The sequence below is a fragment of the Theropithecus gelada genome, chromosome 3 (genome assembly GCF_003255815.1).
Source record: "Theropithecus gelada isolate Dixy chromosome 3, Tgel_1.0, whole genome shotgun sequence".
NCBI lineage: Eukaryota > Metazoa > Chordata > Mammalia > Primates > Cercopithecidae > Theropithecus > Theropithecus gelada.
The window spans coordinates 117,177,698-117,191,028 of NC_037670.1; the positions used below are offsets into that span (position 1 = coordinate 117,177,698).

Below are 13,331 nucleotides of genomic sequence, written 5' to 3' on the forward strand. Positions count from 1 at the left end.
CTGGTGATTTCAGTCTATGAACTTGGCTTGTTTAAGGTTTAAGGTTATTATAAACAAATTTGTTGGTTTTTTTTTTTTTTTTTTTTTTTTTTTTTTTTTTTTTTTTTTTTTTTTACATTTTTGTATCTCCCTTGCTTGCTGGAAGCTCTGCCTATCAACTACTGGTTTACCCTATTCTTTGTTGGGGATCACTATCAGCTTTCTTCTGTGGTACCTTTGTTTTGCTTATCTTGTTGGCATCTCTCTGGAATTTTGATTCATCGGGTACTCACTGTTCAATCTTCATGTTCTCTAGGCTTCTATACACCCATTCTTGACAGATAATTTTCACTTCTCCCTCACTGTTTTCCCTGAAAGTTCCCCAGAACCAGGGTTTATCATGTCTTCTCATTCTCATCCCAGATAACTTTAGATTTGTTTTCCTTTCCCCTTAGGCACATGCTATTATAAAGTAGCATGGTTTCAAATGCCCCAAATGACTTTAGGCATCTATGAAACATTTCTGTAAAGTCTCTGACCTTCCTCTCTAACCAAGGAAAGCTGAAGACTGAACACATAACTAGAGAAACCATATAATTTTAGAAGGCTTCATTTTACCTTTGATTTTTTAAAAAAATTCAGGCTGCCCTGTGGCATAATTCTTTAGACCTTGTTTACTTTGAATCCTGAAAGCATAATCCATCCTCATCATTTTAAAGTTCTTGTCTCTCTTAACTATCCCAGTGCTCTCCACTTTGGGGCCCCTAATCGCAGGCTCCTTTCTTGTCACTTTCTCAGAAAACAAGCTGCTATCTGACTCTGTGATGCAAAAGTCTTCATAAATCTGGGAGAATTTGTTTTCTACATATATGTACAATATGATGTTAGAATTGTCCTCTTTCTGCTTCAGTTGCTGCCTCTGACTCTGAAGCCAGTGTGAAGGATATCAGAGATCATGGGAGGGGAAGACAAATCCAAATTTGCAAGATTTCCAGCAAACCTTTTCTGAAAGCATTTCTATAACCCTTGAAACTACTCACACACTTTAAGACATTACAAGAAGAGGTGAGAAGGGGCTTTTAGGAGGAGGGGATCTTGGGCGAAGCTGTACTGTGATTTTTGTCTCCTCGCTGAAGCAAGGAATGCTTCAATGTGGCCGTTTACAAAAAGTCAGGTGTTTCTGCAGGAAGAGGATGCCCTGAATTGGGACCTGATTCCTGCTTTGGAAATCAAGAAGGTGGTGGAAAGGCTCATTGCTTTAGGGGCATTGCATAAAACTTGCAACTGTCTTGGGGTAGTCCTTTGTTCTGAGAATTTATCAAAGCAAAGGCTATGTGAATGGTATGCATGGACAAGATGGGCCACACAAGAGCCATTATGCATGGTCCTGGGCCTATGTCTTGGCCTGGAGACCTTCACAGAAAGAGGCTTGGGGTAGGATAGCTGGATGCCCTGAGAATGAGCATGGAGCCACCAGAGACAAATCACAAAAGAGAACTGCCTGTCAACTCACTCAAGGTCCTTCAGGGGAAAAGGCCAGAGGGTAACTTCTAAAGATCATGTGAAAAATGAAAACACCCTCTAGTCATCTTCCAGGCATCTGAAGGATGTATCTTTCCATGTGTGGACTTAGAGATCATAAAGTCATCTAGCCACGAAGAACTATCTTACTGCTTCCTTATTACTCTCTAATCAGGGCTGAGAGGGAAGTAGCAACTGGTGGATTGGGGAACATGAACACCAAGGAAGATGCCAAGAGGACATAGTTTTGATTATTATATAGGACTAGATATTTTAATTTCTTAATAAAGACAATTTTCAATTGAAAATGATGGTAGTACCGTATGTTACCTAAAAGCATATAAATTCATGGGTCTACCAAGGTCATGAACGTTTTTTCTCATTGTGCTATCCCCAGCACCAGAATGGAGCCTCACATGTGGTGAACATTTGGTGTTTGAATATGTGCACAGGAATTTCCATCCCAGGGTGGGGGATGATTACCCCTGCTAAATACTGAAGAGATAACGGAAGGAGCATTAAAGTTGTATTTTTATCATAGTTTGTGCACCATGTTTATTCAGCATACCTGTTATAAATTTGAAATACCTTTTACTACAAAGCCCCAAATATCAGTCTCATCGTTTCAGTTATCCAGTTCCATCAGTAAGTCACACTATTAAAAGTCTGCTTTTGTCTGTAATTCTGTGTTCTGACCCTTTGAATACTACCAGCTCACGATGCTCTGTTTTCATCTTTGTCGAACTCGCAGCAATGCTTGACACAGTTAATCACTTCCTTCCTTTTGGATTCCTGGACACATCTTTCCCTCAGTGGTTGTTCTTTGTCTTAGTTATCTATTCTACTTGAACTTTAAGTGCTGGACTTGCCCAGAGCTCAGTTGTGAACTCTCTTTCTTCACCATTCCATTGAGTTTCATGGCTTAAATATTGATGATGTCCAAATCAATTATTACTGGTTTTGACCTATACTTTGGGCTTCTAGAATTAAATGTTCAACTGCCATCATGACATATTCTTTTGGTAATGAAATAGGCATATCATAATAATGTAATCAAAATTTGGTCCCTTTCCCCAAGTGTCACTGTTTGAGTAAGTGACACCAGATGCCACCCAGTGTGCAAGCTAAAGACCATCCTTGATTTTACCATTACACCCATACATCCAGTCCAACAGCAAATTCTGTTGGGAAATTATTCTACATGAGCTTCTCATGTTATTTTGTGAGCAAGGCTCTGCCTTTGTTCCAGAATGTGTTTTCAAGGATTTTGTGTAGCAAAGAGCTTTAGAAGATAGAGACAGTGACTACCTCTAGAACAAAGGGCAGCATACTACTCATTATAAAAGATTCAGGTTCCCTAGTCTCAGAGTTCCTCTCCTGTGATGTAACCCACTGATGGTACAGGGGTCACCTGGACTACTTTGTGTAGCCCTGTGAGAAGTGGCACTCAGGAAACCTGTGCAAATGCTGACACTCTGGCTACTGCTATTGCTGTGAGTCATAAAGTTCTTTTTGCTAGCATTAGTAAAACTGTGGTAAGCTAACTTGTTGCCTTGTAAGTATAGTAAAATCTCAGGCACTACAGTCTTTGACAGTTTTGACAATGAGGAAAGAATGCCAACAGACACATGGCTTTTTCAGAAAGAAAATATGAGGGCTTCAAGGACTGATTAACAGGATTTGAGGAAGTACGTGGGAATCAGTAGCAAACATGTTGACCAAATTGTATGGTTAAGCAGGAATAAATACTGTTCCACTTTATTGCCTGTTAAGGGGGAGGATTTGGAGATGTGGTTGAAGGCTGAGTAACAGGAAGTAGGTTTAAACACAGCTCCTAGACTGATGCCCTCCCTGGCTGTCGTTAACTCTTCTCTGGAGGGTAGAGTGGGGTGAATTTCCTCCCTGTTTGGATTCAGATCCACCTGATTCTAGTAACTAGTACTAACATTTGTCCTGGGTAGGCATAAAATTCCACTGTCTTTTACACAAAAATTGCAGAGACATGTACCTACGCTGAGCATTGAGAGATTTTCAGAGAACGTAGAAGCCAGGTGAGTCACTCGAACTTTGACTGGTTTCCTTGGGAGGTTGAGACATCAGGGCACATATGCTTGTTAAGGAAGAATGGCAACAGCTGGGCCCTTAAAGGATTAATCCCCAGCTGTAGTCTCTTATTCCAAACTTAGATTCATTCCAAGATGACAGTCAAAGGATTCAGAGTTTTGTTTTGTTTTTCAGTGGAACTTAGCTTTCTGGGAAGCTATAGATGAGGCACTGATTTGTATTTGGGCGCTTACTCACCTGGATTGGTTTACAGTGTTCACAAAGAATGAGAAAGGGATGCAAAGAAATCTAGACAAATTCCTACCATCAGCGACAGCCCTGGAAAACTTCCCCAACCCTTATGCTAAAACAAGGCAAGACCCTAAGAGATATTATCATGATGAGAGAGCAAACGCCCTGTTAATTTTGTATCAAAAAGAAGCAAGTCACACTTGCTGTGTGAGTCAAGGCCAAATTAGTAAAGTGCGCAAGCCATGAGTTCCAGCCAGAAAGCTATAGGCTCTGGCTTTAGTCAATGGGTCACCAAAGTTGAAGCGAATAGTGACAGTAATGATGATCTTATTTCATAATTTAGTCTTTTAGGTGCACAAAAATATTGGACCTTATATGGTTGAGCCATAGGTAGCTGCTGAGTGCTTAAAACTGAAAACAAATGTGTCTTATTTATTGGCAAGGAGCTGCTCTCTCACTGTGCTGCCCTACTGCCCTACCCCCATCCTAATTTTAGCTGCTTTAAGGAAAATACTACTTAAGGTTAGATTAAAATTTCCCCATCCTGAAGGGTGGGTGAAGTCCATACACACCAGCCTAAGTATGCTGAGGAACTTCAGAGAGGGGAGGAACCCAAAATTTTAAGCCTTGTTGGTGATAGACACCCAAATCACCACCCTAACCTATTAGGGGAAAGGCAGGGCTGGGGCTAGTGTAAAGCAAGTGAGGCACTTGCCTGAGATACAAATTTAAGGAGACATCAAAAATGCATTAATCAAGACAATAATGCAATATTTAAAATATCAAAAATAATGCCAAGTCCATGATGAACACAATGTCAACATTTTAAATAAGGATAGGATCAATAACAGCACTATGCTATTGTATATTTGATCCTAAGGCAAAAAGAAAATAAGTAACACTGATCCTCTTTTGAGTACTGCTTATGCAGGTGTCCTAGCCCACTCTGCATTGCCTTGTAGAAATCAGAACTTGGCTGGGTGTGGTGGCTCTCGTCAGCACTTTGGGAGGCCGAGACGGGCGGATCACGAGGTTAGGAGATCGAGACCATCCTGGCTAACACGGTGAAACCCCGTCTCTATTAAGAAATACAAAAAACTAGCCGGGCGAGGTGGCGGGCGCCTGTAGTCCCAGCTACTCGGGAGGCTGAGGCCGGAGAATGGCGTGAACCCGGGAGGCGGAGCTTGCAGTGAGCTGAGATCCGGCCACTGCACTCCAGCCTGGGTGGCAGAGCGAGACTCCGTCTCAAAAAAAAAAAAAAAAAAAAAAATACAAAAATTAGCCCAGTGTGGTGGCACGCGCCTGTAATCCCAGCTATTCGGGAGACTGAGGCAGGGGAATCGCTTGAACTCGGGAGGCAGAGGTTGCCTGAACCCAAGATCATGCCATTGCCCTGTAGCCTGGGTGACAAGAGCGAAACTCTGTCTGGAAAAAAAAAAAAAAAAGAAAGAAAGAAAGAAATCAGGACTCCAGGACCCTACACAAGTGTTGATACTCTGGCTACTGCTATGACTACGAGGTAATAAAGTTCTTTGTTTCTGAATCAGGAGTCTTATGTCTTCTGACACAAGGATTCTGAAACTGTGGCAGGCTAACCTGGTAGATTGCAACAGGGTAAAAACCTTTCACAGTTCTTGACAGGTTCTACCTCTACTTCTAACCATCTCCATTGTTAACATCCTATTGTCGGATGGTTCTGACCCCAGTACCCACCTCAACTTCCTAACCAGTCTCCTCATTTATGCCTTTTTGCCATATAGTAATAGAGTCTTTACAGCAGCCTGATTTTTTCTACTAAAATGTGAGATCATAAACTCCCCTGCTTAAAAATCTTTCAGTGATTTTCCTTTCCATATAGAATAAAATATAAATTCTTTGCTATGGCTTATAAAGTCCTACATGATTTAACTCTCCTGCCTATTTCTCATATCAAATCACTCTTCCATTTAGTCATTAAACTGTAGCCATATGCTTTTCTTTTCTAAGATATTTTTGTTTAAGAGTGTTTGAACTTGCTGTTTCATCTGCATAGCACATAGAATTCCAATGTCTGGCTGCTTCCCTTCAGTGGAATTTTTTCTTCAGTGGAATATTATGAAATAGGTACCAGCAGAGGAGGGGTGACAAAAATTTTTTTACAGAATTTGAGATATAATATATATTTTTGAATCTTCAAAATAGTCAGCATGGGAAAATAGGAATTTCTTTGTAAGTATTTGAACCTTGTCAAAATTCTAGAGTCAATTTCCAAGACTCTGCCTACTGTAAGTAAATTGTTTCATGTGCTACAACCCCCAAAAGAACCTAGAGTCTTGACACTCCAAGTATGGTCTTAGTCTAGTAGCATCTCCATTTCCTGGGAGCTTACTGATATGGAGATCCTTGGTCCCCATCCTTTCTTACTGAATCAGAATCTTTAGTTCAACAAGATCCCCAGGTGATTCGCATGCACATTAAAATTTGAGATAAACTTCAGTAACCCACTTTTCAAGGCGATTAAAAAAAATCTCATTACAGCATTCACTACTGAATGAGCCTGCATTTTCATTCATTCATTATTTATGCTCCATCTCCATCTTCACCTTATTCCCACTAGACTGTAAGTTACAAAAGAGGAGAGACTTGCCTATGTTGATAACATTATCTCCAAGGCCTATAATAAGTCCTCACATATTTTTTGGAAGACATGAACAAAACACTCAGTAATTACTCTAAATGAATTTCTTTATGGATAACTTTCCACTCAAACATGGCTGAATTTTTATGTACACAATTTAAGCTGTGTATTAGATCCCAATGACTCAGTGTTTGCTTCTTAAACTGAGAATGGTTAGTTGCAGTATAGCAGGAGATGACTTGGATAGTTTCTCAAAAATCCTTTGAATTTTTTATTCTAACTGAATGTCTTGTTTGCTCTGTATTGAATTCCTATAAGAGCTTCAATTAGTCCTCCTTGATCTAGACTCCACCCTTTCAAATTCATCCTTCGTATTAAGGATACGTCTGTGTTACAGTATGAAGGGCATGGATTTGAATCAGAAAAACTACTATTTCTTAACTGGCCACCTGGGGAGTTCATTATCCTCTGTTTACTCATCTTTCTAATGGATAATAAAATTTGCTTCCAAATTTTATCAAAATGAAGATAAGTGAGCTCATGTGTTTAAAGCATCTAGGAGAGTAAGTTGATCAGGAAGGTTTCTTTCCCTCTTGCCTTTCATCATGTCACTTTTTTGCCCAAGCAAATAACCAAAACAAAACAAACTCAAGACCTCAAAGCCCTTAAACATCTAAATGAACCAGCCTTGCCCCTGGCCCATTTTCCACCTGAGTAAGACTGATATGGCTTCCTTCTGGTTGGTTCATTCCTGTCTAGTCTCCGGAATATTCCCTATATTCTCTAAATACCTTAGTTGTGTTTGCCCACCAAGGTTATGGGGTAAAAATCCTGTCTTCAAGAAGTAATCCTGGAAAGATCATGATCTTACCCATATAACTCTTATGGAGCCCACAGGTATTTAGAGTTTATCTCACCAATTTGATCATAAACTATTCTGTGTTTATAATTCTTGAATTCTTTCTTGTTTAATATCTTTCTTCCAGCTGAGATATAAACTTTGTGAAGACTGGAATCTTGCCTTATGTTTATTTATAACTCACAATGGGTGGCAAAGCACTGAGATATAAACTTTGTTGACTGTTTGATGCTCAAATTTTTTTCAGCTGCTCTTCAATTATTGCTGCTGTCTGAACCACATGATTTTCCTCTGGGAAATTTTAAATCTCAGTCTTGTTCTGGAATTTCTAGAGCAAGGGTCCCAAGATCAAATGCTTGCAGGGTCTATGAAAGTTTGTAAGTGAAAGGGACCACGTGTGAGAATTCAGAGATCAGTGGGAGATAGGGGCAACAGGAGTAAGAGTGCTCTGTCTTCAGGGGTGAGCGCTGCTCAGGTCCAGCTAATTGTTGAGTGTAGGAATTTGGGCTCATGTTTTTACTTTGTTAAGAGAAACTGAGAATACGGATATTTATGTAAAGTTTCTCAAGTTTCTAACTTTGACAAGTATTTCAAAAACAGTGCAGGCCAAACTAGACATACTGGTGGGACAAGAAGAGCATGTGATTCATTAGGGCAGAGGTTTTCAATCCTGGCTGCAAATCAGGGTTACCTGGGAAGCTTTGAAAAATCCTGATGTCCAAGCCACAGGCCAGACCAATTAAATCAGAATCTCTGGGGCTGTGTCCCAGGTATTTTTTTTTTTTTCTGATGCTACCCAGTTGATTAAATACGCAGCCAAATTTGAAAAACACTACATTGGAGGCGTCCATCTACCTTTCTCATTTCTTTTGTAAACTTAGGATTGGTATTATTTGTGAGGCTTCAGATCATCTTAGCGTCGCTGGATGCCTTAATTATCATGGACCTTAAAAAACTCTATTCCACAACCTCTATCCCATTTCATTTGCCTTATGACTTCTATGTGGTGAAAGCTCTGGTGTCTTCAGCTAATTCCATTCAGTCCGTTGTTCTACTCTATTGCTATCATGTAAAGAAGAAAGTCATTTTTTTGTATGTCTTAGAAGTAAATGCTAATTCACTGAATAAAATTAAATTTTTATAATGTTATTTATTCTCAGTAGTATTTTCTGCTTTGTCATTTTTTTAACCAGCTCTTTTGAGAATTAAGAATTTCAAATCATATGTCCAGGACAAAATAATTAGTATTATAACTATTTTGCCATCCCAGTACTCCAAATCATGTCTGCTAAGACTGGCTTCCTAAAAACTTAAAAAAAAAAAATCATGCAGATCTATGGGACTAGATGTATATATAAAGGCAAAAGATAGAGATGGGGCATTACAATACATTAACTATAGTTCTCCATGTTAATCCCCAAATTCTAACACTCCAACTCCCCTGTGGTTCATATACTCTGCTCTTTGACTTTGCTGATCCAGCTCTGATGTTTCTTCTTCTTAAAATTTTCCAAAATTTTTATAGGTAGTCTTGCCCCACAACATTGAACTTATGTTCTTTGTCATTATTGTTCATCCCTTAATGTAGCCCATAGGTTTCAGTCACATGGTTGTGAATAACTTACAGCAACTAGACACAATATAATTTGCCAACATCTTGATCCCATGCTTTAAACAGATTTGCCATTTTGTTTTAACAAAAGTATTTGTCTATTTTAATTGGCAAATGACAATTGTATACATTTATGTACAGCATGATGTTTTAAAATATGTATGTATTGTGGAATGGGTAAATGGAGCTAATTAACATAGGCATTATTTCACGTACTTACCATTTTTTATGGTAAGAGCTCTTAAAAATGGACCCTCAGTGATTTTCAAGAATACAATGTAGTCACCATGTTATACAACAGACCTCCTGAATTATTCTTCCTATCTAACTGAAATTTTATATCCACTCTGTCTTCTTTTTGGGCTGCAATTTTCTAGATTTTGGCAATGTAGGAATTGCTGGTAAACAACAGATTTGAGGATTTTTACAACCTATGGAGGCAATTCATTTTGTGAAATCATGGTGCAGCAAGTAAACCATTATGTTTCTGGAAAACTTTAATCTCTGACAATTTAAGAAACATAGAGAATAAAAAACAAATGCCTGAAGAGAGAAACATTCTTATACTCACTCATTGTAAGATACTGAAATCAGAATTATAAAATGCTACATTTTATGTAGCATTTTAACAATTTGGAATATTATAATGGAATGATGAAGTTTCTTTCAAAAGAGATAGTAATTATAAGGGAGCCCAGAAATTTGAACTGTATATTACTAATAATGTATTAATTAACATTAATTAGGTTACCTGGATATGCACAGTAAAGTTTTTAACTATTTAAAGAAAAATATACATGTATATATAACTAAAGCTATAGAAAAGACATAGCAAATTAACATTGTATTTTAATCTGTTTTAGAGAAGTAATGAAGCATGAGTGAAAGTTTCTATCTTTAAACTTATGCTGGCTTAATGTTGCAAGTATATTTTAATTTACAGATTGATCCATGGTAGCCAAGTCCTCCTATATCTAATTTAAAGTATTCTCAAATAGATTCACAATTAGATTCTTAGTTTAAGTCTTATTCTATTGTCAATCACTTTTTAAGTTTAATTAATATTATGTGTACGTGTATTACATTTTATATCCCACTAGATTATACATTGAGTAAATGTCCATATCATTTATATTTATCTTCCCCTCTGTGCCTAGCACAGTGCTCTGTATGTGGTAGGTATGAATTAAATGCTCTCTACATGTAGAATTAATTTTAACATATAATATACAGGCTCATCATGGCATTTGAAATTACCCAACTCGTTGAGATGAAATAAAAGGAGTCTATTTTAAATACTACACAAGAAACACTGGCAGGAGAAAGAACAAGAAAAATAAGAAACAATCAAAGACTTACTCTGTAGTCACTTGATGTCACATAAAATATAGGGAGGAAGGCCAACCAGATGATGCACGTGGTATACATGGTAAAACCTATGAACTTAGCTTCGTTGAAATTTTCTGGGCACTTCCGCGTTTTGAAGGCATACACAGTGCATAAGATCACCAGGATCACATCGTAGGTAAGAGAGATCAACATGCTGGAATCTTTGACATTGCATTTTAGGATGACTGTTTCCCGCTTCTCTGCAAGGGTATACCTCCTGGTGCCTGGGGCCTCCAGGATGAGCCACACAGACACCATCACAATTTGCACAAGGATCAAACCCAGGCAGATGAAAACCTGAGAACTGGGGCTGATGAATTTTGGCCTCTGAGCGCCATTCTTGACCCCATCGAAGATGCGGGCAATGCAGTTTGTCTTGGTCAGCAGGGCTGAGTAACAGATAGCGAAGGAACTCCCCAGCCCAAGTCGGCGCAATGCACAGATGACTGGTGATGGCTTGGCAATGAAGAAGAATGTCATGCAGTATGACAGGCCAACCCCAAACAATAAGATGTAGCAGAGTTCTCGGCCCGATGCTTTGACCAAGGGTGTGTTGTTGTGCTTGATAAAAACAGTTATAACCATGCATGTACACATAAAACCCAGACAGGCAATGGTGACTGGGCCAATGGCCCAGGCGTCTTCCCACCTGATGTAGTCCTCAGGAAGGTCATAGCATCCAGTTAGGTCGGCAGTGGGCCACTGCCCAGGCCCACAATCCATACAGGTAAATTCATCAGCCAGGTATTCGTAGGATTCACAGGGGATGCAAATCCAGCAGCAGACATCCCCTGGTTGCATATTCTTCATTTCATTGGGGGCACAGGGGTCACTGCACTGGGAAGTGGGGACTGAGTTCCGGGACCAGTGGATAGAGTTGACATCTAGCGATAAGGTTTCCGCCCAGTGACCAACTTTCAAGTAGGAATACTTTCCACCTACATTTTGGAAATTGAACACGTTGTATCGCCCCATTCCATCTCCAAAAGTGTCAAACTTGACTATGCTATCTGCATCTTTATTTGGGTTGAATGGAGCTGTGATATGTAAAGTGAAAGAAAAAAAAGAACACTTGTTTAGGTGTCTTATGTGTGATAGTCAATTACTTTATGTCATACACTGAAATAACAGGAAATGGAGATTCAAGGCTGAAATAATTTATCAGTTACCATTGAAAGTTACACTTCAAAAGCTACTAAAGTGCTCATGCATTCATAAATTCATTCACTTACCATTACTGAGTGTCAAAGGGTGCCAAGTACCAGTGATAATCATGAATACAGTACAATGCTTATTATGTAACAGTGGGATTTACAAACATGTGGTCATATGTTTTATGGTGGGCATGTATCCTCTTCTTGAAAGACTTCATGACAAGAATTGGACAAAACATTGTGTCTCATTCTTATTACATATTTATCTATATACAGCCAATAAAATGTTTCCCATCTTAAATATTTTCATGAGAACATAAAACGGGAAGAATTTTTCTCCTTCAAAATAAAGAACATTTTTTTCATTACAGATGCATGGTATGATTCTTTTCAAGTTCAGATGATTCATAAAGAAAAAAATTTAAACTACCTATCATACTTCAACTCAATAGTTTAATATTTTGGATATTAAATTTAATATTGACATTAATTCTGACTACATATATGCATGTGTCTATATACAGCATGCTCATATTCACACAAATACATACAACCTAGCTGTATGTAGAATCTAGGTAAGCAGACTTTGAAATTTCCTAAGTGAACAGGGTCAGTAGCACTCAGTCAAATGGGTCACCCACAACCCTGTCTCTTTCTTACAGCATTCTGCAAGTCCCTAAGAGCAGAAGCTCTCTGAGCATACATGCTTCCTCTCTTCCAGCTGCTGCTCATCATGTCTGTCTTGCCAACATATACCACCCCTCTGATCACCCATTTCTGTGCCATGTATTCTGTTCTACTACTGTGTGCTTCTATTTCACTGCCGATCTTTACTCTTTTCTTAGAATTAGAAGACGAATGTTGCTGATACCTATGTGATACATAGAGAAACTCTATTACTCATGGTAGGCTTGCCTGTGTTGGTAAATGGACCCCAAACTGTTTATTTCTCCCTCATGTAGCAGTCTAAGATTTTGGTTGCTGGGTGTCTGTCCTTCACATCGTGATTCAAAAACCAAAATTCCTTCCATCTTGAAGCTGTACCACTGCTTAGCAAAGCTGTGCCACTGCCTAGGCCCTCCTCTTCGTCAGCATCCACCCAGCAGAAGGAGAAAGAAGGTATAAAGAAGGTATGGCACATATTTCCATTCATACTGCATTGATTAGAAATTAGCCACAAGGACACACTCAACCTTAAAAGAGGCTGTAAGATGTAGTTTAGCCAATGTGCTCAGCTACTTCTGTACTGTGGAAAAAGAGACTGGAATTTAGAGGATGCTGCAGTGTCTGACCCTGTGAGTAGTGGCTGTCTTTGTTGCCTCCCCTGTGAGCTTCATTCCACCTTCTCTGAGGTTCAGGCTGCTCTCGTTTATAGGGAAACAACGTCCAGGAAACACTGTTTAGGGAAAACTGGATCCAGTTATCGTATGTGGTAAAATGATCCTTCAATGAATTACTTGGGCTCTTGGTAAAAGAGGACTTTATATTTTGCAAAATAGCCCTCTCTTGTCTGAAGGATATAGGTGCCCCTAGAGGGCTGGGTTGGGTAGTTTACAATAAAACCTCATACCAGTTCTGTTAGAAATATACTATGCCAAATTTATTATTCACTTGTTGTTATTTATTTATTTGTAGTGTTCTTGTTATCTCACCCTGCAATTTGACTTTACCAACCTCCACTTCCTTTCTGCCACATTTCACAAACCCATCACATATATCTGTTTCTGTCTGTACTCTAGTTGTGAATTGGTTTCAAGTTAATTGTAAGAAAGGGTGATGTAGTAGTTGAGTGTGTAGTTTTGGGGTTAGATGGATTTTGTGTGATTCTTGTTTCTGTCTTTTAATAATTGTGTGTCCTTCAGCAAGGACCTTTCTGACTCTGTTTCCTAATTTTCAAATTGGGAA

General features: G+C 38.9%; 1 protein-coding gene across 3 annotated transcripts in view; it reads right to left on the reverse strand.

Moving 5' to 3' along the window:
- GRM3 (glutamate metabotropic receptor 3) overlaps nucleotides 1-13,331 on the reverse strand; it is a 230,663-nt gene that overhangs the window by 15,093 nt on the left and 202,239 nt on the right. For all 3 annotated transcript variants that reach the window (XM_025379267.1, XM_025379266.1, XM_025379264.1), the window contains one exon: nucleotides 10,243-11,309. In XM_025379267.1, the coding sequence (XP_025235052.1) occupies nucleotides 10,243-11,309 (1,067 nt within the window). The remainder of the gene's footprint in view (nucleotides 1-10,242; nucleotides 11,310-13,331) is intronic.